This window comes from Corvus hawaiiensis, chromosome Z (genome assembly GCF_020740725.1).
Source record: "Corvus hawaiiensis isolate bCorHaw1 chromosome Z, bCorHaw1.pri.cur, whole genome shotgun sequence".
Classification (NCBI taxonomy): domain Eukaryota; kingdom Metazoa; phylum Chordata; class Aves; order Passeriformes; family Corvidae; genus Corvus; species Corvus hawaiiensis.
This window is the reverse complement of record NC_063255.1, coordinates 38,789,711-38,816,879: the sequence shown is the minus strand read 5'-3', so window position 1 is coordinate 38,816,879 and position 27,169 is coordinate 38,789,711. Positions and strand designations below refer to the sequence as shown.

Sequence of the window (27,169 nt, the reverse complement as noted above, 5' to 3'; positions counted from 1 at the left end):
TTGGACCTGTTTGGCCAAGGAATATAATTTCTTCTTTCTATCTGGCTTCTTTCCACTGTGTGTCACTTCCAGCTACTTTACACACCACTGTAGTGCCGTATGTTTTTTTTTCTTTGAAATTAAATAGCCTTCTGCTTGTTTGGTTTGTGCAGGAACATTTGGACATGAGTGTTTAAGTGGTTTACCACACTTCCACAAGAAAACTTTTTATTTTTAGATGAAAAATTTTGTTTGTTTGCAAGACCTGATGGATGGCAGAACTGCTAAGAATAGCTTGGGCAGTGTTACATTTTCAGCAAAGTACATATTTTTGGTAGATACTATAGGAAACACTTGGTCCAGCAACTGTGGAAAGATCTTATGATCCTTGTCTGTTATTTTTGGAGTGTGTGTGTTGAGAGGATTGGCTGGCATTCTCTTTAGATTTTTTGCCTGTAATAAGACAGGAAGGGACGTAGTTAGTAGTGCCTTGTGCCTTTTGCTTGAAATAAACTCCATGTATGCTGACTTGCGTTACAGATGTTTTGTCTTGGAGGCCTATAAACCTGAGAAATTTAGTTGCGCTAAGTGACTTTTCATGATAGGTTTAAGTCAGTCCAGCTTTTGGGCAGTGAGTATATCATGTACCTGTTCTGCACTGAAATCGGTCTCAAATGCTAAGTGTTCACAATGATGGTGTTGAGGTAATTTCTTGTTTATAGATCAGCATGCTTATACCCATGTCAGTAAATTTACAAATTCTTTTAAATATCCTTGTATTTCTGCCTGCACAAGAAGTAGTTTTAAAAATCCCACACTCTTACTGGAGTTGACTGTGTTAACAAGTAATACAGTGCCAACGTATTGGATGAATAAATAGTTAGAAGTAGTCGTATGGAGACTCCTACGTCTACATTCTGTACAATTGGAGAGATGTACTTTCTACTTGATGTAGTCTGGCTTCCTGAGCTAATATTTCTTCCTAAGCATTGAAGCTGTTCGGAAGAGTGCTTATTTTTTCACACCCTTATGTGTTACATTTGGAATGAAATGGTGCACAACCGGAACAGAAATTCCTCTCTGGTTTCCACAAGAAATAGTCCGGGTTGCTTGCACCAAAATCTCCCTGAGACCTGAAATAGATTGGAACCTGCGAATGACTGAAGGACTTGCTTTAGAAATACGCTGTTGGTCCAAATGAAAACACTGAGGGAGACATAAGCATTATCATCTTCAGCAATAAACTCCCTTACCAAACTGAGTAGTTAGTATACAAACTATGTGGAATACTGTTTTACTGTACTATTTAAATGCAGTAACCATGTAGCAAACACCATTGAGGATATCTTACAAGTGGGAAAGGTGATTTTACCTAAAACAAAGCCTGAAACAAAGTGGGTTTCACTTGCTCACTGTCACACAAGCACCAAAAAGGGTACAATGTCCGAGAAATCTGTCCAGCAGTCTGGCACCATGATACTTCTGTCCAGCTGTTACACTGTGGATCAGTTGCCGTGACATGAAGGACGTGTTTGAAGTCCTGATGTCTCCTGAGTTCTTAGCTTGTAGGTTGCCTTTTTGGAGATAACAGTGTTTTCATTATTTTCCCCTTTATGAATGGTCAGGCTTTGATCACTGCTCCTTGTCCCTGGATTTGGGTATCTTTTTGAAGCTTGAGTGACCTGGGAGCTTGATGACCTGCTAAATTGTGTGCCATTAACACAGGACATTCTGAGAGCCTTGTCTTCCTGTGTGTTCTTCTGAGTGCTGCTGCATCCAAGCATTCCCACTCATTCTCTGTTCATGCATACTGTTGTAGCTCTCAGCAGTACTCCTGCCAAAGACCAGACACTAATGAGATGTTATATTCTGTGACTTAGTTTTTGCTCTCTCTGTGACATTTTTTTGCAAAAGTTTTGTTAAAAATTAAACCTCATGACAACTTGTGGCTGTGTGTTGAATTTGGGCTAGGAGAACACAGGACAGTTTTCAGCAGGACATGTAGGCTGGTAACAATCTTTTAAGCTGCAGCTGTGTTGGAGGTGCAGAGAGGAGGTACAGAGCCATTCTGAATCCTGTGCCTTTGCCTCAGCAAGATAAAGATGCTGATCAACAGAGTACACAGACTTTCTCTCTGAAGAATATACCACTAAGTCAAACAAGCCTACTCAGGAGCCTGTGTGGCCCAAGAAGATTCAGACAATACGGAAGAAACCATAATGGAACAAGTGACTTTATAATAACTAGCGCAACAACATGGTTGTGATGAGTCAATGATACTTGCAAAGCCTCTTGCTTGACAACAATCAAAGCAGGTTTGGGGACTACAAGACTTCACTATGTTTATGTACAACTAACTGGAACTCTTGCAGAAGTCAGTGTGTAGATGTAACACCATAGAGAAAAGGTGTTGAACAGAAAACTTAATGAAAACCTGCATGTTGATATCATACCCATATCTAAGAAGCATGTAATGACTACCAAGAAAGAATTTTTACCATGACAGCAGGATGTAGCAGAATTAGATTAGTCAAACTCCAAAGCAGTGTCTGTTCCCCGAGAGCAGCTTGATATGATTAAACTTCTTTTGAGTTGCCATCAGCAGGAGCTAGACACATCACATAGATCTGGGCCAATGTTTGAGCCAAGTAACTTTGATCTGAGAAACAGTAACTTAGATTTTTGCCCTAGTATCAGCTAGAGGATATAACTGATGGAGAAATGAGCTCCAAGGAGCTGGTAAACCAGAGCTCCTAAGTTTTCCTTGCTCAAGTCCAGCACGTGCAGTTTTCAGTTTCTTCCCAACTCCCTCTTTTCTTGTATCATTGTAGTTAGCAGTAGAGTCTACCAAATCAGTCATGGGTACCATATCATAACCTTCATGAAGTGCTTTCTGGATGAGGCTGACTTGTGCTTTGAGAACACCTGACAGAAGCAGCTTTAAGATATGTGAGGCAGAGGAAGATTTCAGGAAGTTTGGAGTAAGACAGACATTCCTGTGTGTGTTCTGGGTGTCACTTTGTTTTTTAGCTTTTCATTTCTTGCTAATGCTATGTTGTTTGCTGGAAGGCATTTTCCGTCAAGGCTGAAATGTTTTCTTGGCTGGCCTGGAGACACCATCCTGCCTTGGCAGGTGAAGGTTGACTTTCAGCTGCTCACACTTGTGGGACCTTCTGGCTGGGCAGTGTAATACACCTGTATTCAGTATGGACTGTGAAAAGCAGGAAGCTTTCTTTTTTTTTCTTCACAGGATTTAGATTATGTGTCAAGGCTTTCAGTATCTCCGTCATATGGGCACAAAGTCCTGAAAGACCATGTGATGATGTGCAACACAGGGGAAAACTGAGGAACACTGATGTTTATCCAGGGAGTTAAATGTCAGTGAGGTTGCTCCAATTTTGCCACATGAATTCTTCCAGGAAATAGGAGACAGGATGTACTGTACCACCTTGCTGCCAGGAGCAAAGGGAATGTTGTTCCCCATGCTTGCTTATCATAAATATTTAATACTGCATATATTAATAATAGACGTATATATATAGCTATCAATATAACTATATATAAATCCCCCCGAACCCTGTCAAAACAGGAAACATCTTTGCTTCTGCTTTTTCCCTGGAGGAAGAATCAAAGAAGAAACAATGTGCAACAGATGTTAGTCACATGGCTTAATGCAGTGTGTTGTATAAAACCATATGGAATACAAATTTGCTTCCAGTTTGATTGTTGTTAGTAGATTATCTCAGCTGAAATCTGGTCAAAATAATCCCAAATTACACAAGTATAAAACAATGGAATTAGTCCTCCTCACACATCCAATTGATTTTGTATGGTAAGGTAGACTTTTCAAACTCTGTGTTTATGTTACTTAAACCAGTGCTGTTCAGTTATGAGCTTTTGTTTATAGACTGTATTTTAGGGACTTATTTTCTCAAACATGTAAAGACTGCTAAAAGATTGAGATGATGAGCCCTGTAGCAGTCTATTTTTATTTTATGACTTAAAATTATTTATCAATGTTGCTTTAAAGCTTAGTGAAAGTGAGAATTTATTTTCTACAGTCGACAGAAACTTTTTTTTCCACTTGTCAAACTATGAAAAAATCATGTTTTACCAGCAAAAGTCTTTGCACAGTATCTCAGGTGGTATTCCACCAATGGTCAGTTGAAAACTGTGTGTATTTTAATAGTCTTTCTTATGAATTATGTATTTTCTTAATGATAGCATTTCCTTTTTAGTGCTTAATTAATATTTGAGTGGGAAGTGCTCCAAAAGCTAGTCAAAGCTATTAGGACACATTGATACAAATCTTACACCTTGTGTAACAGAGCGTAAACCTGCCACCAGTGACTTCATAGGTAAGTCAGTAGTATAGCAAGAGCTCCCTTAGAAAGTGACTTTAATAGTAAATTGTTGCGTTTACTGTTTAGTTGCTCTACGTAAATTAATAACTAAATAAAAAAGGAGTGTAAAGGTAACTCTGCATTGTCCTTTTGTTTTACACACATGCTACTAGGTGTTATGTATGCAGTAAATTAGTAATAGGTATACATTGCATAATTGGTGTGAACTGTACTGTACTGCAAGATTGGGTGGTACATTGTAGACACTCTGAAATTATTGTTTTAATGAAGAGTAGTTGTATTTTCAATTAAAACTTGAAAAGATAGGTAACAACTTTTTGTATAAAAGGGCATGGAAATGTACAAAGAACTTTTCCAGCGATTAATAGCAGTGTTAGCAGTTTACTTAATGCAAAAGACAGAGTTCCCTTTTCTGGGGTATTTTTGAGTTGTTTGACAGTAGGGGCAGGGTATGGGTGCTGTTTTTATATAGAATTCAACAAATAAATATTTTATCCTTAACAATGTCTGGCATGTCCTGGCAAAATAACTTTTAATTAACAACTGTGTAACAAGTCTGAAATGTGCTAAGTTTGTTATATTTGCATTCTAAATTGATTATTAATGTGGTATTTCAGGAGTGTAGAGCAGGAATTTTTTATATTTTTCCCCATCTCAAAATAAATTGGTTTTTTACTTGTGTCTTTTTCTTTAGTCATATATTATCTTAAATATGATGCATTGTGAAGGTAAGGGAGGGAGTTTGTTATTATTTTGTGCCAGCAGGATTTGTTTATGAGCTTATATTTGTGGGCTGTTGCAATAATTTGACTTCAAATGGACATATTTGAACTCCTATATGAAATTATGTTTTAAACAGTGTACTGCTTAACAGGAATGCTGAATGTGTCAAAACAAAAATACATTTCCAGTAATAACCACCTTGAAAGCAGAAAATAACACAGCTGTAAATTTTTTTACTTGATGCAGATGAAGATACCAAACATTCTTCATTATATTTTCCCTCTACTTACAATTAATGTCACACATGAATTACACTATTGTGATAGCAGACCATTAAAAATTGTGAAAGCCAAAGGTTAGGAGGGTTTCACTTCTAATTTTTTTTCTCTGTGATTTACTGTTATTTAGAATGAATTTTAACATAGAGTAATTTTAAGTTAAATGGACATGGCACACACTGAAGATGACATAATCTTATAGCTATATTTTCATAAAGAGAACTCCTGACATCTCTAGATGTACTTCCTCTCCTCTATCTATTCACATTTAGTCATCATTACTCCCACAGGTTTTCTCAGAATTGCCGTAACTTCTCAGTCTCATGAAAATGTCAACATTCTGCACAGTTTGCATTCTTCACATGTTGAGTAATATATATTTGGTAGTTTTTGAAAGTACTGCTACCTGAATGCCTGGCTGAGGCATGACCACTGTTCTGCTGCGGGCTGCTTGGAACTGAATATGATCACTGTGTTTCTGAAAGTGCTCAGCCCTCCTCAGATCACTGCACATGCTTTGTAGCCAGAAGAAATTTCATGAATATAACTGGCCTAAAAAATGTTGATTTGATATAATGCATCCTGCTCTTTTGAAACACCTGCATAAATCTTGTTAATGCTAATGGACATTGCATGCTGACAAAGAGGGGGAGGGATAACCATGTGTCTGAGATTTATATGGTCTTTGTGATGTTATTTGTAATGATTTCTGTGTTGTATTCAGGCAGTTTTTCTTCACAGGGTTCATAGTGATGTCAGTAGGAGGTATGCTTTCATAACTCCAGCATGTAATTGTTTGTTTTTAACTATGTAACATATGGATCGGTGCTCAGAAGCCAATTTTATTGGAGTCAGAGAAATACCTAAGTAGAGAGGCATGGGTAAAATGGCTAAAAATATGCACATAGATTTAGATATCTTAAACTAATATAATATGTCTGAAAATGCAAGGCATTCTTAAGATGTTGTTCTTGGCACAAGACATGAGCATTCCCAATCAGTTTATAAATAAAACTTTCCTTTGGATAAAAAACAAACTGAAATCAAATCTTGAATTAAACTACTATCAGTTGATGGATAGATGTTCTAGAAAGCTTGCGTGTACCTTATATCTTTTGCATAGCCAGACATAGCTAAGCACAAATCATCCAGATCTGAATGTAATATTGTTGTGCTGTAATCTTGTTGTGAAGTTAATGATACAATATCAAATTTTTAAAAGGGCTGTTATTATATTAAAGTTTTTTTTAGTCTGCCAGCTTGTTCCTTTTGATTAGATTTTGCTTTTACTATTTCAAATTGATACAAGAATAAATCCTTCATGTTTATAAACTGTTATCACTCTGATCTTTTCTTTTTCTCTTCTTGACTTGACTGAAATTGTAAGACATATTATAAATCTTTACTAGCCACTTTCTCACGTCACTTTAGCATTCTGTTTTCCATATGGGTATGGTACTTTGCCCTGTGATTTTTTGAATAATCAGTTTTGTGTCTTTTTGTGTTGATTGAAAATGAATCTGTGATTTGCAATATATGGTGTTTCTACTTCTGTGTATCTTTTTGCATGTGCTATCCATATAGTTACCACTAATATTGCATGTACATTGAAAAAGATTACACTATGTGTGTGCAGTATGTGTTTCAAAAAGTTAGAACATCTGATCACTTTCTTCCTCCAAAGGTATAGGTGCTTCTGGTAGCTGGACTTTTGGAATAAATTAAAACTCCAAAAGAAAGAGATTTTTTCATTGTTTACTTTTGTATAATTTTAAAAAATATTTTTCTGCACCTGTGCAACTGAGCTGATACAGCATTTTCTAGGCAAAAGAATCTGTATCTTCTACTTGTCTAGGGTTTTTTTGTGCTCTGCACTGAGTATAGGGAGAGCGATGCACATCTTCCATTCTTTAGTGTCTCTCAATTCTGGCTTTTGCTTAATAAAGCTTCCTGTGGCTTCCAGCAGTTTTATCTCTTCTAAGACTGTGAAGGTAAATTAAAAACCAAACAAGTTTGTAAAACAATCTCAAATTACAAATATCTAGACCTTACTGTGTGTGGTATTTTAAAATCATACTTTGCAAAACCTGTAAATATGAATAGTATACAAATGCATTTGTGTTACATAAAATCTAAGTGATTGTGCTCCTACAAACCATATTTTTGTTTTTGGTTCTCTTTCACTCTTCCCACGGTAATTAGACAAAGAGAAAGTTGAGTTATATGCAGCATTTTAAAACCAAAATGCCTTTTCCCAAGTGCATAATTCAAAGGAAGAAAAAGACAGTATTCAGATGGAAGGAATTGTGCTGATACAGTCTAATGTTACTGTTCTGTAGTTCCAGTAGAGAGAGACAAGGAGTCTCGAGATAATTTACTTTTCTAGGTCATGAAATTACCTGTTGCTGTTTATGACTAGGTGAAATTAACTTAGGAGATATGGATCTAACACTGACAGGCTCATAAGTCAGAAAGGCACAGTGAAGCTCTGGCAAAGGCCAACACCTGATTGTTTCTTGCTACAGAATGTTGGAATTGAATGTGACCTGGATAATTCACCAACAAGGAACTTGCAAATAAAGATGGGTTGTTTATTTCTTTTTCATGGCACTAATTGCAGAGAGCAGTGTGGTGCCCCAGGAGCCTTTGATGAAACTCAGTGCAGTATCTTCTATCACGTTAGTTTATGAGATCCCAGGGAATTAGGTGGTTCTTTATTCCTGGCTGTGTATCATAATGTGTTTTGCAAAGATCTGTCAATTTCTTTGTGTAACATTTGTTTGGGCCCAGTGAGGGAGTGTTTGAGATGGTCTGTGCTTCCATGTCCTCAGAATACTGAAGATACTCACATCTCCCGTGTTATACCCAAGTGATGTGGGCTCTGCTTTTCCACTGTTTGATGCACAGGCTTATATAAAAAGGAGTTGGCTGAGTTTCAGCTAGAGATAATTCTCATAGAAAGCTATGAAAAAATTAAGTGTTGTGTTATCTGATTCCACTTCTTTAGGAAGTCTCATCTTCTACTGATTTATTAGATTCTGCTAATTCTATGACATCATAGTTGGATACAGCTTTTTTTTGTAAGAGGCACATTTTTACTAATTTGTCTGAGAAGTATTGGTCAGTGAGTGAATTTTCTTTGGCTCAATTTAGACCCTTTTGTTTTAATTTGGAGTGTGGTTATTAGAGGCCTGTTGTCTGTCATGGCAAGTCAGTTGTTGGGCTTTTTAATTTACCCGAATTGTAAACTTGTCCAAAGCTTTATGTGTTCAAATGCTGTATAGATGTGAATATTAGAATAAAATTCTAGTCTGATATACATGTATGTCTCTCTCCCACTGAAGTAGCAAGAGTAATATGCATATGCCTATGAAGAACTGAACTAGGCTTTAAGTATTTTCTCAAATAGTTATAAAGTATGAACATAACTGGCTTTTATTTCTTTGTTTGAGGATCCCTAAAAGGGCGCAGAACAGTCAAGAACAGCTTCTTCACAGAGAAATACTGTTGATTCTTTCAAGTGTTCACCTTCTACATTGCATTTTTTGCTTTACTTTTTTCTCTTTTTCAGCTTTGCTGTTGCCTTTTTTTTTTATTTGTATGCAGGATATGCTTTTGACTGTCAAGAGATCCTAAGCTGATGAACTGTTTTGAGTCTGATTAGAATCTTGCCCATGGACAGTAACATAAGCATCAAACCTCTCAGGCAGCCAGTCCTTATACCTTTAGGGAAGAACAGTTTGTTAATAGCTTTGCGTATGCTTTCTGTGTTTATAGCATACATGTACTGCTGTTTTTGCTTTAGTACTAGGACCATCTTGGATTTCATTCTAATTTTATCAAATTATCAAATAAAGCTACAGCACTACAGTGGCCAGGAAAACAAGAGGCTGGACAGAAATTCTTCCAGTTTTTCAATTCTTAGGCTAATATCTCTGTTCAAGAGTTGCCAGCAGTTGTCTGCATTGACTGAAGAACAATTTCTTTACATATTTATTGGTTTCATTTTATTTTAATTGAAAGAAAAGCCTTCTGAACAAATAAACAACGCTGATAAAGTTTGAAAGTTGGTAAGCCAAATGGTTCTTGGCATTCAGCAGAAGACTACATTATTTGGCTGATAGCTTAGTTCAATCTTTCTGCATATCACTGCTTCATCTTAACATAGGAAAGAAGATGTGTTTCTTCAGAAAGTTACAGCTTAAAAACAGTACAGTACAGAATTCCTTGAACGAAAGTCTGTTTTGTGTATTCAGAATGAATCAACATTATAGATTGGGGATTTCCTTTACTGGGCTGTTTTATGCCTAAACATGGATTTCTCATGCATACAAGACTTACTGATGTGGGCATCATATATCAATGTATGTGGGGGAGCATTTTACCCATCAAAAATATTATGCTGCCACTTCCTTACCCAAGTCTGTGTCTGCTCCTGTGTGGATATACTTAATAGTATGTTTAGTTTTGGAGTAGATTACTACCTGATCTTCCTGAGGGAATTTTGACTGGCGAATAAGAGTTGATCGGAGTCTTTGTCCTCTTTGTGAAGTGTGGGTTAAGGCTTCATGAGAAAATCTAAGATCAGAGCATAGGAAAGCTCTCCTAAGAGCTTTGTGCTGGCAGTTGTAAACACACCGACACCTCCAGAGTTTTCCAGTGTCTTGGAATAGTTCCTCCTTTTTAGTGTAGCAGAATTAAACTGCAAAGACAATAATTAATAAGAGCTTGAAGGAAACAGCTGAGAATTGAGGATCTTATTGAGGGCAAAGAGTTTTTTTGGGGTTATGTGTGTTACTTCTCCCTTACACATCTGGTGCTTGTAACATAGCTGAAGGAGGAAATACAGGGGATCTGAAGGATCCTTCAAGACCTGTCTTTTCTGGGAGAGGGGATGGGACAACATAATTTATTAATAAATTCAGATACATAGATGTTTTAGCCCTTCTGTCGTGGAGCTGGGATTTAAAAAGATAAGGGCTTTAACCCTGTTGGCAGATGGTAAGCCTTGTAACCAGACAGACTGAGTATAAATGTGAAATGTGGCTGGAAGGTCCTGTGCTGCCCTTCTCCACAGTTGTTACATGCTGGCAACTGTTGCTTTGCTGTTGTCATATATAGCCGTTTTTACTGCCTTGAAAAAAAAAGGGCAGAAAAGTGTTGGTAGTGCACCAAAACACCACAGGATTTCCCTCACTCCAAGGCTCACAGAAGTTGTTCAGTATTTACTTACTAGACTTGAAAGAACTTTGAGAATAAAAAGACACCCATGCTGACACCATAATTCTCACAAAATGTCTGCAAGGTCGTTCATTTCTGTTAATTTGGTGGTTTAAATGACCTTGTTTCATCTTGATATCTTTAGCTTTTTTATTGTAAACCACAGGAAAGGCTTTTTTTACTATTATTGTGACTACTTTGAGCATAATCCTATGCCTGTGATCGCAGTGGAAATTATAGCAATGGTCTGCTCTTTTGTAGGTAATTCTTTGGGTGTTTTTCAACCTTTCTATTTTAATCTTATTCTTTATTTATTACCTGCCTAGAAACCACTCTCTTGATCACATGGTTTTCAGACTTTTGACATCTGAATGTAATGAATACATAGAATTCTTAATGGTGAGTGATTTTAATCTCTACAGTAGCAATAAATCTGGCAAACCCCTCAAGCAATGGCGTGGATTTCTTGATGTTTTCTTCCCTTTCTCCTTTTTGCGAAGGTTGCTTGATTTAAAAATGTGGGGTTGGTAACTATTGTTTTTATTACTAATGCTTAAATGTCTAAGCAGGTGTTCCAACAAACTTTACTTTATGCTAATTATTATAACCTGCTTATTCTAAATTTAACTGGTGTGAGTTAGCTCTCTTTCGCAGTAGATTATTTATCTTGCCTGAGGTGTAGGAACCTGTTCTAATTTCCTCCTTGACATGCAAATACAAGCAGAGAAGGCTGAATAGAACTCTTTTGATATGGTATTTTGCCATGATGCGAATATCTGCATGCTTGTTTTGGAAATGTTCAATGGAATACATAAGAACATTCATTAAATCACAATGAAAAATGTGTTGAAAGGAGAGGGGACATTATAGGACACATTGTGGGGAATCTGGGCTGTAGTGATATTAATGTTTTAGTTTATCCTTGTACTGAGACTGTTGCAGCAAATGCACTGATAAATTCAATAAAATGAAAGATGGTTAGTATAATTCACTTATACTAAACATCCGAAAAAAAATTCTTTGCTAGCTTTTGCACTTTCTCTGCCACTACTGAATTTTTAAGTTTTTTATGTTGTATGCAGAGCAGATTTCTCTGATGTGTTGGTGATGTTCAAATTATTCTGCATCCCTCTTATAGGCGAGAATATTATTTGAAAGGTACAGGCAGATTTCCATACCTATATGAGTAAAGGAACACTTTAGTTAGAACTCCTAAAATACATTAAACTACATCAGTTGCACTTTGTAAACAATTTCATGTGAAGTCTCCTTCCATCTGTTCCAGCCAAATAATTGCAATATTGTTTAATTTTTAGAAAAAAATGCTAATTAAAAGCCTCTGTGCTTTCCAAAGTGGGTCTATACTACCATTAAATCCTAAACATTTAATGCAGTTAAAACCAGATTTTCCTGGCATTTTCAATAATTTCAATGATTGAGCTTCTGACATAGATTTCTTCTGATTGTACTGACTGAGGAAAAGTTGTGTCGTTTGGGGTTTTTTTATGAGAAAAGGTGAATGGTGGAACTACAGAATTTTTCAGAGTGTTGTTAAAATACAATAGTTTGTTCCATGAAAGTTAGCACCTATTGCTTGTGGGTCGTTATATTTGACTGGAAACTTGAAATAAGATTTTTCATTTTTGCAAGAGCTGATGTGTGAAACATTACAGTCAGAATGTTGTCATATGTATTTTCTCTGCACACACTCATGCTTCCCACCAGTTTGTAGCTGTTGGAGATTCACTTCTGGACTAGTGAGAATCTTGTGATACAGACTGAGAGTTTAACTGTTGAAATGGGTGGAAGAATGCATGTAAGAACAATTTCTCCTTAGGAAGATCAGGAGGACAAGTGTGCTGCTGAGTGTGCTTCCAAGGGAAAAAAAAAAAGGAAAAGGGTGCTGTGTGTTTCCTTTTTCTGCAAGGGAATTGAGTCTGTGGAGGATTTGGGGTAAGTGAATCGGGATGAATGGGTTTGAGTATATGAAAAATCTGCTTGGAAATTGTGGTTTGTGAATAAAATACCATCTCTGTTCTCTCAGATGGTTTTTTGATTTCCTTTGTCTGTGGTAGCATGAAGGAAGTAGATGGTTTAGTTTCTTTCAATTTAAAGGCCAGTCTGATTTTTTGCTGGGTGTCAGGCATCTGTTTTGTGATGACTGTCTGCTCTTTCCACAGTGTTGTGTAAATTCTACCTCTGCTTAACAAAGCAGGTTACTATGTGCTTTGCTATTACAAGTTTCTAATAATTTTGACTTTTAAGTCTAGTTTTAAATGTTGAAACATTTTGAACAATGAAGTCGTGTTCATTTGATAATGTGACATTTGTGATATGATGCTGCATTGATATTTATTAAAGTTTTGTTTCCCTTTAATTATAGAATAATTTTAGATTTTCAAGTATCACTAGGATTACTTGGAAAATTGTTCTCCTCTGCTTAAATTGTTTGAAGGTAAAAGTTAAGGTAGTGTTTTGAATTACAAGGAGCCAGTACAGTGAATTTAATTTATTGTATACAGAGCTGTTTTGTCAAATAAATCTCAAGGAGCTTGCTCTTAGGAATAATTTTTTTTTTGTTACAATCACCAGCTTGGTAATGATAGATACTGAGTTAAATCAATGAGATAATTTTGAATAGCCTTGTTAGTCTTCTTGACAATAACTTTGTAGATCACCAAAGGAGAGGTGCATATGGTTTTGTCACTGAACAATTTTTTTAGAGACCTAAATTAGACCTTAGCATGCTGAAATGCAGAAGGAGATTTGTTGTCAGTGATAGAAATGGCTTTGCTACTATCTTCTATAACTTACCTATGTATCTTGCAATATTAATAGGCTTCTGTCTTTGCACGAAAAATTTTTTGCACTTTTCAGGGCTAGCTGAAGCACCACTGTATTTTACTTACAGTGCAGCACTGCAGACAAAAATGCAGCGTATCAGAGACAAAATAGTTAGTTTGGAAAGAATGCAAAGTTATTTCTAAGTGGCTGTAGAACATGACTTTGAACTGCTTGGGGAAAATTTTTCTCTTCCCCACTGGCTTCAGTAGCATAAAAAGGTAAAATAATGTTCAGGGCCAATGCTGCTTTTCTTACCTTGTGTGATGTATTTGTAATGTTAAACATTACATATTGATAATACAGAGTATGTATGTAAGAGCAGTATGTGCAATCTATGTCTTGGAACAGGCAGATTTACAGCTAAATTCCTCTTTCTGAATCCCATTACTTAAGTTTGAGTTATCATGTTTTCTTTGTGCCAATTTGATAGACTAAATATGTACTAAAACAGTTCAAAGAAAACTGGTTTTATTCACTCACTACTCCAGAACAATTGAAATACTATAATAAGTCAGTGTCATGAAGATGCCTGATTTTAAAAAAATATCTGCCTTTATTGCAAGGAAAGAATAGGGATAAAATGAAGTTGTGCAATTGGTCTACAGTCTCTGTGAAGTCTTAGCTTCACATAATTTTCTGAAAAAAGATCTATTGGCTGAGAAAGTAGAATTCAGCAAATTCTGTTTATGCACTAAACAACTTCTTTTTCCTTAAAAGCCTCAGTGCCTTGTACAGCTGGTATATACCAACAGTCTCTGCTTAACAGCTGTTTACTTTTTTTCTTAAAATGTCTGAGAAACAGGCCTCTGATTTTGACCTGGTGTTACTCGGTTGTCTAGTAGTGCCAGATTAGATAGGTTATTTTTCTCTTGAAGCTTAATTTTTTCCTTGGCCAGTTGTTCCGAGCTAATACAACAGTGCACATGTGTGCATGCAAGTTCTCTTAAGTTCCTAGAAAATGCAGTAACAGAGGTATTTCTTCTCTTTGTAAGAAGAAACAGCTCCATCCTGTCTGTATATGTCTGTTTAACCTAGTATTTGCAGTGGTTTCTCAGTTAATTAAGTTTAAACCTGCTGGAGTTATAGCTATAGAATGATGGCTATCGTCAGAAGCAAGGTCACTGAAGAACTTTTATCCCCAAAACTTGAAATTGAGCCCAGGAGAAACGCACTGAGAGATACTGTCCCTGGGAGAGTCAGGCCATGGAGAGAGTAACAGGTTCTTATTTCTACCTGTGACTAACAGGTGGTGAGGACAGCGTGGTAGACCTAGAGGTTTGAATCCAGGTTATAACCTCAGTATGGAATTTATATTTTTAGGTGTTTTCTAATCTAAAACCAACAAGCTATATTACAGTTTAAGTTGCAGTCATGCGAGTGTGCAGAGTTTGTCACAGACACTCATATTTGAAGCGAGTCTCAAAGAGTGCTGTCCCACTTCAAATTCTGCTATAACTAAAAATGTAAAGCAATTACACTATCTGGAGATTGACTAGATTTACAGAAGAGTGACTGGATTTGGCTGTAAAGCTGCTAGCTATTTGGAATCTCCCATTGGTACTCCCTGAAAAATTACACAGTTTACACAACTTTTTGGTCATCAAGTTCATAAATCTAAACTGATGTGAATGCCAAATACCACTTGAGGTTTAAAAAAATTGGTCAATGCTGAAAAGACAGAATAAGTAGAAACTAATTTTAACCATTTGGCAAGATGTAGACTTACTAAAGTCTTCAGGGAAGTATCCAACAGGAACGGCTGGTTATGCAACTGGTATTAACTGAATTTAACTGTAAACATAATTACCTTTGGTCTTGGTAGGAATTTTGGAATATGTTGACATCCTGTGAGTGGTCAATATCCACATGCAAGTATGAAAGAGATTTCAGTGTACTAGGAGAGCTGTTGTCAGGAGAGTACATGGGAAGCAATCAAAATTTTTCTGCTTATTTTAAAGTTTAAAATCGATGCTGATTTAAAAAAAAAATCCAAAACAATTAAAAAAACACCTCAAAATTAGTATCTTTTGACACATGGTAGTATAGTTTTTTTAATCCTGCAAGGCAGGAAACCACCTCATTGTATTCTTCTGGATTTGGAAAGATACTTACTAACATAATCTGTATTGGCATTTTGCCAAATAATTTGGTATTATAAACTTAACTTCAAAACTGACATTCTATATTCAAAGTTGACTGGATAAATTCGCAAAGCAGAAGTTATCAGGCCACTGTTGGAAATCCACACAGGAAATGTTGGATGCAATAGATGTTTCTAAAATATAAAGGTGTTGCCTTCTTTTTGGTGTCTTTGGAAAGAACAGGTAAATATAGTCTGTGGCAGTATCCTGAACAACAGCAAAAGTATTTAGTCCTTAGGATGGCCTGAAACAAATCTGGAGATGTACAAAAAAATAAATTGATAGAAGATGCAAAAGAATAGAAGTTCATTAATATGTGATACTTAATATTATAATTAATAAATGCAGTTCTCAGTTATGCTAGCTATTTTCAATTAGACTATCCCTTACTGTGTGCTTCAGTAATGATAACTGGATGTCTTTGTATGATGAATGAAGTAATTCACATGCACACTAGCTGCTTCAAGCTAAACTATCCCTTTGCTTATGATTCTACATTAATAGCTGGATGTCCTGTATAATGGATAAAGTAATTCTCAGGCACACTGAAGCTCTTCTATCACTGGATATGATGTAATTTAATCTTATTTCTCCATCAGCACAATAAATGGGACTGTATGTGAAAAAGAATCTGTGTTTGTTTGTAAGATTTTACTTGGAAATCGTCTTCCAAAGAGGAGGAAAATGAATGCATGGCAGAGAGTTCTATGTTCCCAAAAGATTCTGTTTACAGTTTTGTTGAACTTAGCATTTATTGTAAGGATGGTAGATTGTTCTAGTTTTAATAATCATAGTGCTGTTCTGTTTTAATATTGCATGATCTGTGGGCTGCCATAAAATTGTTACAAATTGAAGGGCTGATATAACATGAAATGAAGCACCTCTTCTGAATGTTCCTTTTGTTTGGTATTTAACAAATTAGTATGTTGACATTTGTCACTGATGGATTTCATTATTTGATGAAAGGGTTTTAAGAGGTTTGGCAGCATGAATGGTTTGTCCTACAGACTTCTGAGAATTGATAAAGGCATCTTTGTTCTTTGTGCAAAAGCACAACAGATATCTTATTGACTGACGCATACAAAAAAGACAGCTTGTATAGCTGCTGTGCAGAGTAAACTAAGAAAATGAAGCCATTACATATTCTTCTATGTTTTTGTCTCTTGTTTTTTGCTGACAGCATGTATCTCCTTAATCAAAGTAGCCAGAAGGATTGGACTCATTCAGTAAAACGAAAACATTTAATTTTTATCAGTTCATATACTGTTTATAGATGATGAAAATAAGAAAAACAGGTTAGCTAATTAACTAATTAGCTAAATTTCTACGTTTCTAAGATGAATGTGTCTTTGTTAAACAGAGGATAAAGGCATATAAGAAATAATGCATTTTAGCAGTAAAGCTGAAAATCAGAAAAGACTTGATAGTGTTGGACTTCCACCATTCTGGACCAATTTTTTAAGTAAAATGAAAGACTTCAGAAAATGGATTAATATGTACCAATTCTTGTAGATGGTACTGCATATGAATAACAATGAGATGAATTGGATAACTATCTTAATCTTTTTGTTTGCTCCCACATTTATAATTGGCACAAGGAACAAGAGTGTAATAGATACCAACTGAAAATTTTAAAGAATTGTATCTGTGCCTCTTGTATGATCTGAGAAGTTCTGATTTTTTTTTTTAAAGATCTGAGCTTTACATCTTTATTTATTTTTTCTTAGAAACATCAAGGATTTATAGCTCTTTCTCCTTCAGTAATATTTGGGATTTCCTGAATGATTCAGATGTGTATCTGGAGTTTTCTCATTCTGCAAATCAAGTATTTGTCACAAGAATCCTTAAAAAACAAGAGCATTTCTTAGGTTTGGTTTTGTTTGTGATGCTACTTTTACTGTAGCTCATAGAGATTTAGTAAGAACCACTTCTGCCTTCCAGCAGGTTTAATTTCCTTGTTGCTTTTAGAACAGTGATACCACAATGCCTTGAATTGAGAAAAGAATTCTGAAAAACTTGAAGAACAAGCAATCCGTTTTCCCTTTTTCATTGATTTGGCTTTTTTGTTGTGGATAAAATCTTTCTTTTATAAATTAAGTGAAGAAAAAATGACTCATTCTTTATTTTGTCTTGTCTGTGTCACCTTTTGAGAGCACTAATTCATAAGCCCTTAACTTGAGTGATTTTCATTGAATATGGTAAAGCATATATATATATATTGCTTTCTGTCTGACTGTTTATCATAGCTGGTTATTTGCTGGTTGTCTCTGTGCTGTGTTAATATCTGCCAGAAACTTCATGATACAGTAAAAAGAAATCCAAATTTTCCAGTAATAACAAGGATGGAAAGCTACAACTAATGATACCCATCTTCACAATCGAGTAATATCATTTATCAGTGACAAAATGTCATCACTTAGACTGCAGCTGAGTGTTGTTAGTGACTGTTCATCATATTGATCATTTTTAGCAATAATACAAAGAGTAGTTTGAAAAGTCAATGAAACTAATGCTATATTTATTTCTAAAATAAAACAAGAGAATCTACTTTTTTAGTTTCCCTTTGGAATATGAGGAGAAAACAAAAAAAATACTCAGAACTATTTTATATTTATAAAATGAGAGGTGTGAGTACCTGTATCTCTTTCCGTTACTCACTTCTTGCAAAAATATGATCAATTAAAATATTTAATTACAATGATCAATGTCTATCCATTGTAATTTTCTGTTCGCTTTTTTTTAATTTCAGCAAGTACATAAGATTAATTTTGTGGTCCTTATATAAATCAGTGTTAAATGAAAAAAAATTAATATAAACACATGGTTCAAATAAAGACTTTCCACACTATTATTTGTAATTGAGCATTTTCACGTGGTTAATAGTATAATTGTTAGGTTTTTTTAGTATTTTCTTCATTTGGCCAATTTCTAATATTTGGAAGGACTCAGAAATGTGGTAAAAGTTTCATATACAATCTGGAACATGGCAAGTTCGGAATGTAAACCAAATACTGCATTTATATCTGTATATAAAATTCTTACTGAAATTAGTGGAAATATGATATTTCCTCAGTCTCCTTAGACACGAACAAAATTTGTCCTTCAGCCTCTGACCTTTTGTGAGCTACCTATATCAGTAACGATGTTTTATCATTGTCGTGATCTATCAGCTGCCTTACATCAAACAAAAAAAAAAATTTAAAAAATCCGTATCCTAAGATACTTTGCAGAGCAATTTGTATTAGAAATACATTTGTTTTCTCATCTTTATTTCTTGTTCTGTAATTGGAGTACTGTAGATTGACTTCCAATATATCTGGTTTTTAAGAAAAACACAAATTATTAAAAACAGTTGTGCAGCTTGTAAGACTTGTTTGGAAATGTCTGCCATGAAACAATGCAGTTTTATACTATGAATATTTAGTAAGGGATCTGGAAACTGGTGTCACAGATTATTTTCAGTGTTTTCAGTGTCAATATTTTTTTGAGTAGCATTTGGAAGTGAAGTGTGAAGGTTAAAAACTGAGCTCCATAAAATACGGAGTTGGCTTTGTTGCTTTTTTACTTAGTAGTGAAACAGGTGCTTGTATTTATTGAAGTCACTTAGCCATAAATCAGTTAACTAAATCAATTAATTACGGAAAAGTCATTGTGTGATATACAAAATAAAAAACTGTAGTCCCTCAAGGTGTTTCTCTTGGAAAGCTGGCTGTAAGATTTTTGCCAGTATTGTAGCCATTTGTTACTAGGAAGTATTGTGTGATTGATTTTTATAAAAGAGTGTGTTACTTTGTGGGTTTTTTGGGCAGAAGGTTTCAAACCTGTAAAAAAATCTTGATGGGAGCTTGAGGTTTTGAAACTGTAATTCTTTTTCTCCCCGCACCCCATAATTTTCTGTTTGCTTCTCTGTACAATAGTAGGCAACTTGCTTCCTGTCGCAAATCTTGCAATTATGAGAGTTTCTAAATGAATAGATATTGTTGGGCTTACATATGACATTAGTAAACAAAATCTGAAGAGTTCCAAAATATGTTCATGCCCCGCAATTTCCTCATTGTGATACAGAATGTGGAAGATGACAAGAATTGAGCTAAAGCTGTTGTTCGGCATCCTGGGGGCATGAGAGGTCAACTGATGAATAACTCTTCAGCTCTGTAGTTTTTTCTTGACTTGACTCCTAGTTGTTCTTGTCACTTCCAGTTTCTAACGATCTTCTTACAAAATTGGGTTAGCTTACTGGCAGTGCTTGAGTCTCAGACATCAGACTGAAGTTCGTATGTAAAATACACCATTCTTTGTTTCCTTCTTGATTAACTGCCCAAGTCATATTTTAAGCAGATAGGATATATTACCATGATACAAGTGCAGCAGGATATCAGCCACAGGTAAGTTGTTTTGTGATTTTTTGTATAAACACAGGTAAATGTTTTTGGCTTAGCACTGTCAAAGAGTGTGTGCTGTGTGTGTGTTAGAGAGATGATGAGATATAATTGTTTGAAGAAATTACTTGTATTATTACCAGATTGTTCATTTGCAAACAAGTTGGGTGGGCAAGTTGATCTGGTGGAGGGCAGGAAGGCTCTGCAGAGAGATTTGGACAGACTGGATCAATGGGCTGAGGTCAGTGGTAGGAGGTTTAACAAGGCCAAGCGCTGAGTTCTGCTCTTGGGTCACAACAACCACATCCTTTGCTACAGCCTTGAGGCAGAGTGGCGGGAAGTGCTCGCTGGAAAAGGACATGGGGTTGCTGGCTGACAGTGGCTGAACATGAGCCAGGGTGTGCCTAGATGGCCAAGAAGGGCAATGGCACCCTGGCCTGTATCAGCAATAGTGTGGCCAGCAGGACCAGGGAGTGACTGTCGCCCTGTACTCAGCACTGGTGTGTTCAGTTCTGGGCCCATCACTGTAAGAAGGACATTGAGGGGCTGGAGCGTGTCCAGAGAAGGGCAGCCGAGCTGGTGAAGGGTCTGGAGCACACATCCTGTGAGGAGTGGCTCAGGGAGGTGGAGCTGTGTAGCCTGGAGAAAAGGAGGCTCAGGGGAGACCTTACTGCTCTCTACAACTGCCTGACAGGAGGGTGCAGCCGGGTGGGGGTTGGTCTCTTCTCCCAGGTAACAAATGACAGGACAAGAGGAAATGGCCTCAATTTGCACCAGGGGAAGTTTATATTAGAAAAAAATTTCTTCACAGAAAGAGTTGTCACACATTGAAACAGGCTACCCAGGGAAGTGGTGGAATCACCATCCTTGGAGGTATTTAAAAGATGGTAGATGTGGCACTTAGGGACATGGTTTAGTGGTGGACTTGGCAATGCTGGGTTAATGGTTTGATTTGATGATCTTAGAGGTCATTCCCAAGTGAAATGATTCTATGATTCTATTTTGTGATGTGCTACCGATCTTGATAGTCACGTCTAGGGGAATTCTTGTGACCGTTCTGTTGCAAATGATAGTTCCAGTCCATGTTTTTAACATTGTGTATTTTACTTGGATTGTGGAGAGAGAAGCTGATCCCTAGAAGAAAGCTTGAACTTGGAAACAGATCCTGTTCTAGAAAAGAAACTAAACTTAATAAGGCACTTTTTTGGCAAGCCTGGTGCAAAAATAAAAACTTCCAAAATGCAACTCAGTAAATACCTTGTTTTAGGAGATACAGCTCTGTGTTTCATACTTCCTGTCCCCTGACACTGAGCATAAAGTTAAGAGAATTTAATTATGTGGAATGAGTTGGTTTGATAGTCTTCCTTTAGGATGATCCCACATTATGTGGGAGTGCATCAAATTCTTTATTTTTTGAAGCACACCAAGCCTGTAACTTTTTGTTTCAGGTCAGTATGATTGGTCCTTTTTGTGGTAGCAAAGTAAGGTCTCCTAGCATATAAAAATTATATTTGTCAACTCTTGTCAACATTTTCGATGTGGCTTAATTTATTTTTATTCATCATAAAGTTCCAAAGCTGTTTGGGTCTCTGAAGAGACTTTATAAAATCTTCTCTCTGAATAATGTGCAGACAAATCAAATAAATGGTGACCCATAAGTCTAAAGACATTGAAAGGTATCACAGTTGTATGTGATTACATACTGTCTTTTTATGCAGGTTTTCTTCAAGGTTTTTCATTTGGTGTTAATATGGGATTGAAGATATTGAGGATCAAGATTTGTTACAAACCCTGCTGTTCGTGTGGTAGTTTTGAGCTTAGGCTCATGTTATCTTTTTCTTTTCACTGTATAAATTCTTCAGTTTTATGGCAAGTACTGGTTTTGCTGTTGAACAGCAGTAGAGTTTCTCCTGAGAGGGTTTCACCCTTGTTTACACATATCCTCACTAGTCTGGTTTGGAGCTGCAAAATATGCAATACTGAAGAGATTACCAGTTCACAGAGCAGCTGCTGCTCGGGTGGTCAGATCATTATTTAGGCACTTGACTGAAATTTGCAGTTTGGATCTTGAATTGCAGTACTGAGTTGGCTGAGTTGACTGTTACTATTCTCTTTCCAAAACACAGGCGTTAGTTTTCTTTCCATGTTGCCTACCCTACCGTGTTCCTACATGACTTATGGAGTAAAAAGTTAGTCATCTGCTCTAGAATGATTTTCAGCTGTAACTTCTGTCACTTTTTGGTTTCTCACTATGATGGTAGGAAGGAAAATCTTTAAAAAGCTTCCATTATTTCTGGAATAGTGCTCAGAGTATTCTACCTGATCTACCTATTCTACCAGATCCTTGTCTCTACAACTGCATCTGAGTATATATTTGAGTTTCTGGTATATGTAAACCTAGGAGGTGAAAAAGATTGTAGTTCTCTCAGTACTGCGCTGTAACATACACTAGACCAATGGAGATTATAGAAGTAAGAAAGTGGATGTTGCATGTTTGTGTCTGTATTCCAATGGCACAAGTACCCTCAAAGATAAGTTAAGCTAACATTCAAAGTCTGTTGTAGATAACTGCCGACATCATGCTGATACCGCTCTTTATATCACTGGAAGAATGTAGGTTGAAGGCAACTGATCAGAGTTTACATGAACTATTTGTGAAGAACTGTCATTTAATTCTCTAACATTCCCAAACTCCAGTAATCTTGAAATGTGTATCTTAATTTTAATGTATTCCTATGAAAATATTTGAGACACTTCCTCTCCTCCCTTCTACCTACAATAACTGTCTCATCCATTTATTATCTGATTACATTTTTTCTAAATAGAAAATTCAAAATATGATTTTTGAAATATATATATAAAAGCAGTATCTGTAATAGTGATTTTTGGTACCAGTTTTGACTCAGAAGCATTATTTCCCAGGTGACAATAGTCTTGGCTCTGTTATTTCGACAAATATGTAAGAAAGTATATGTGCAAATCTTTGTTAAGAGGGAAAGATTTCTACTTCAAAATGAATGGAACAAGTTTGTTAGAAATGAACTTCATGTTCCCATCTTAAATGTGTATTTAAGTTCTTGCACATACATTTGGCTAGGGTTTGTGCTGTGTGTCTCATCTGATTATGTGTGAGCAGCCAAGGATAGCACACTGTTGCAGACTGTGTGCAAAGCAGCACTTGCATCTAAGTCATGGGTCTAGAGAAAGTTTTGAAAAATTGCTGTTAGAGATTTGGCTTCTCTAATGGTCAGATTACTGTTCAGAGCTTTAGGACTCATTAGAAACCTTTTATTTGTTAAAGAGACTATCTATTAGGGACGTCTTCATGGGTGCATTTGAATGATTGGAACATCAGGACTCTTTGGCCTTTCACAACAACAATTTCTTTCCCTTTGGGGCTCAGTTTTTCCTTTATATGCATTCATGCCATAGTTACAGTGTTGAGATTTCCCTTAACTGCAATTTAACTGGGTGGGGGAACTTGTTCTTTCTTCCAGTCAAGTGATGTTAATATCTAAGTTAAGAGCATGGGATTCTGGTCAGAATAATGATCTTTTGCTTCAGAAGGGTAACCAAGTGTATACTTGTCGAAAACAAGTCATTAACTTCTTTTTCTCTTAGAGCCATTGGGAACTTGTCCAGCTTCCTGGGAAGGACTGGTAGGGTTGTTGATTTTTTTGTTAACTGGGAGAGGTTTCCCATCTTTCTTACCACATCCAGCTTGCCTGTTCTGGCCTGTTTCCGAAACTTGGACCCTACTTGCTGGAGGCATTTATAAGCTGCACAGGCCTTGTCAGGTCTTGATGTAATTTCTGAGGTGAATCATCTTTGTCCATTTCTAATGTACGAATGGATTTCTTTCCTTTTCGATTAGAATCAAAGAAATGGATATCAAACCTTATAATTTGTTCCTAATAAATCAAACAGTTGGTAGGAGGGCCAAATATCTTGTTTAAAAAAAAAAAAAAAAAAAGACTTTGGGTCTTGCAATTTAATTACCAGTCCAATTATCTTATTTTTCACTTAGACACTTTCTTGCATTATTGAGTGTTTTAGGAACAATGCTGCTAAGTAACAATGAGCAATTGATAACATTCATAACATTTTCTCAATACAGAGAGGGTGGCAACCTGTTCGAGTGAGTCCAGAGAAGGGTCACCAAGATGATCAGAGGGGTGGAGTACCTCTCCTATGAGGAAAGTCTGAGAGAATTGGGTTTGTTCAACCTGGAAAAGAGAAGGCTTTGGGGTGACCTAATTGCAGCCTTCCAGTACCTGAAGGGAGCCTCCAAGAAAGATGGAGAGTGACTTTTTACAAGAGCATGTAGTGACAGGACAAGGGGGAATGGCTTCAAACTCAAAGACAGAAGATTTAGATTAGATGTTAAGAAGAAATTTTTTCTGTGAGGATGGTGAGGCTCTGTAACAGGTTTCCCAGAGAAGCTGTGGACTCCCCATCCCTGGAGATGTTCAAGACCAGTCTGGATGGGGCTCTGAGCAACCTGGTCTAGTGGAAAGTGTTCCTGGCAGTGGGGTTGGAACTATGTGATGTTTAAGATCCTTTCTGACGCAAGCCGTTCTATGATTCTATGAACATTGCACATCCTAGATGATATTGGAAAGGTAGATGTGGTTTGTATCAGTATAGGTGGAACAGAGTTTCTGGAATTCAAATACGTATTGAAAATAGAGAATCTGTGTTTTAAGCGAATACATAGACTCAAACTTCTTCCAAAGTAATAGGTGTTGGACATCTTCCAGAGACACGTTCAGTCTTTGATAAAATTACTCTTAAGAAAAATGGGAGCTTTTCAGCGGTTCGAATTTGAGATAGTTCTATTCGTTAAGGGCAAGCAAAATAAAAGGAATCATTTAAGGTGTTCTCAGGAAAGGAAGTTGCTGGCTCTACTCAGACTCTAAAATTAAGTTCTACTGAAGCACTCAGTCTTATTTTTAGCCTTGTAGGAAGCTGTACTCATATTCTTTGGCCGAAATTTAACTCATATACATTTTTCTCACTGAAGTGATTTGTAATCTGTCTGTAAAAGAGAATATTGTCCAAATGTGGCATTTCTGGTTTTTAAGTGATTGGAGAAAGCAGGAAATACAATCTTTGCTTTATTGTATATTTACCTACAATAGACTTAAAATGCAAACTGTTATGTGAGCCTATTTATGAGGCATGAAGTTACTTTTGTTTTGCTTCACCAAGTGGCCGAAATGTTGCCACCAGTATGTCTGGAATGTTATTTACTTGGTCTATTTCTGCAGTTTGTCTTTGTAGCACTGTACACATGCCACAATTAGGGGTCATTTACTTACAAGTGACCAAAGTTGTGGTTATTTTTCTCATTGGGGGCTTTATAATAAAAGATTCATCATGTTCTGCAGCTTCTGTGCTCACACTTTTTCCCCCTCTCTCTCTCTCCCTTCATTCTCTAAACCAGAATTGCTTTTGGCAAAGATATGGAGAGCTGCTGTTTTTACTTGCTTTTTTTGTGTTCCTTGATTCCTCGATTTAGTACTTTAATTTCTTATATTGTTTCTTACAATGCCATCTGATTGAAATGTATTAACTTTCTTGGCTGGATAACTATTTTTGTAAAAGGAAATAGTTGCTGAGTTTGTTTTTCTATCTAAGTGTGTATCATATTTTATGGTCCTAGTTCCAGACATTCAACTGGTTGCAAGAAAACTGTGGGTGTTTTAACATTTCCAACGGAAGGGTAGGACGGGTGGGGAAGCTTTTTGGAATGCTGACTAATAATATTTGACTTTTGGAAATGTCTTAAGGCCATACACTCCCCTCCCATGCTTGGAAGGCTAGACTTAGAGACCTTGGGTCTCAAAGGTATTATCCTTGTGCTTCATTTCCTTTCTAACTGACTGGAGTAAGAAAAGAGTTGAAATGCAGATCATGGATACCATGGATTAATGCAGGAGCACTCTGTGGATGGTGGTCTTGGTTTGTCTCCTTGCTACTCCCATCTGTGACATGGTGCCCTGTTAACCCTTTGCATATTATTCAGAGGGCTTAATTCTGCTACTTCTATTTCCTAGATATACTTAAGTTTCAAAAGTTGTATAGGTTTTGAGATGTTCAGGTCTGTAATGTCGATCAGAACCAATGAAAGGTATCCCTGTCCATGGCAGGAGAGTTGAAAGCAGAGGATCTTTAAGGTCTCTCCCAATCCATGCCGTTCTTTGGTTCTCTTATTATTATGGCCATGCAATACACGTTGGAACAGGTCAGTAATGGATTCTGTCACTCATTTCTCTTTCACAGCCCACACATCATCTTTCTGTCACAAAGTGTACTACCAGGAGGAAGCCATCTCTGTGGAACACGTCTGTGTCATGAAATAGCTCATGCTTGGTTTGGACTGGCCATTGGTGCTCGTGATTGGACTGAAGAGTGGATAAGTGAAGGGTTTGCCACGTTTTTAGAAGATATATTTTGGGCTAGAGCACAACAGGTAAGGTGATGACATGTTGCTTCAAAATTAAATTAACGTGGAAATCAAAATGATATGTGAGTTAGATATAAATGAAACCTCCTGTGCTATGAAGTAAAGTATTTTAAAATGGTATTGGAATTTGTGTGCTTACTTGATTTTAAAAAAAAAGTGATCCGCAACGAATACAAATGTTTACAAAGGTAGAGATCAGTGCAAATGAGAATGGAAGCATCTGTTTGTCAATGATTACCTTCCCACAAATGTATTAGTTATTAAAATTCAACCATCAAACAATTCCTCTGTATTCTTTCCACTTCTGTTGTGTACCTGAAACTGGAAAAATCAACAGTCTTACTACATACAGTAATATTCCAGGTACCTAATTAAAATTGGTTTTGTCCAATGGATGGCCAAGAAATGTACTTCAAAGCAAAATGGAAGATGATTTTAAACAGGGCACACTGGCACTTAACATTGTTTTTCTCTTCTACTGCCCAGCAAGTTACTCTCCTGCCAGAGACTTAGAAATCATTGCCTGCCTTAAGGTGAAAATTTCATGAGTTGCATGTCAGCTAGTAAAGTGTTTTTCTGATGCACTTCTTATTTTTGTAGTACCTCTGCTACTTCAAGCATTTTGTGTGTCAGTCATTTCTTCCTGTGCCTGCTTCAGGTTCTACCCCTTTAGTCTGCAGGTCTCCACCTGAGGAAAAGTGTGACAGAACTAGAGTGTATTAGATGTTATACACTCTTCTGAACCTCCATTTTACCAAGTATCTGGCATATT

The 27,169-nt window shown here is 36.5% G+C and overlaps 1 protein-coding gene across 21 annotated transcripts in view; it reads left to right on the top strand.

Annotated features, from left to right (window-relative positions):
* LOC125320202 (aminopeptidase O (putative)) overlaps positions 1–27,169 on the top strand; it is a 228,594-nt gene that overhangs the window by 38,917 nt on the left and 162,508 nt on the right. For all 21 annotated transcript variants that reach the window (XR_007201046.1, XR_007201048.1, XR_007201045.1 and 18 more), the window contains one exon: positions 26,214–26,403. Coding sequence is in view for 13 of the 21 variants with exons in the window: in XM_048292283.1 (XP_048148240.1) it covers positions 26,214–26,403 (190 nt within the window). In the remaining 8 variants the exon portion in view is untranslated. The remainder of the gene's footprint in view (positions 1–26,213; positions 26,404–27,169) is intronic.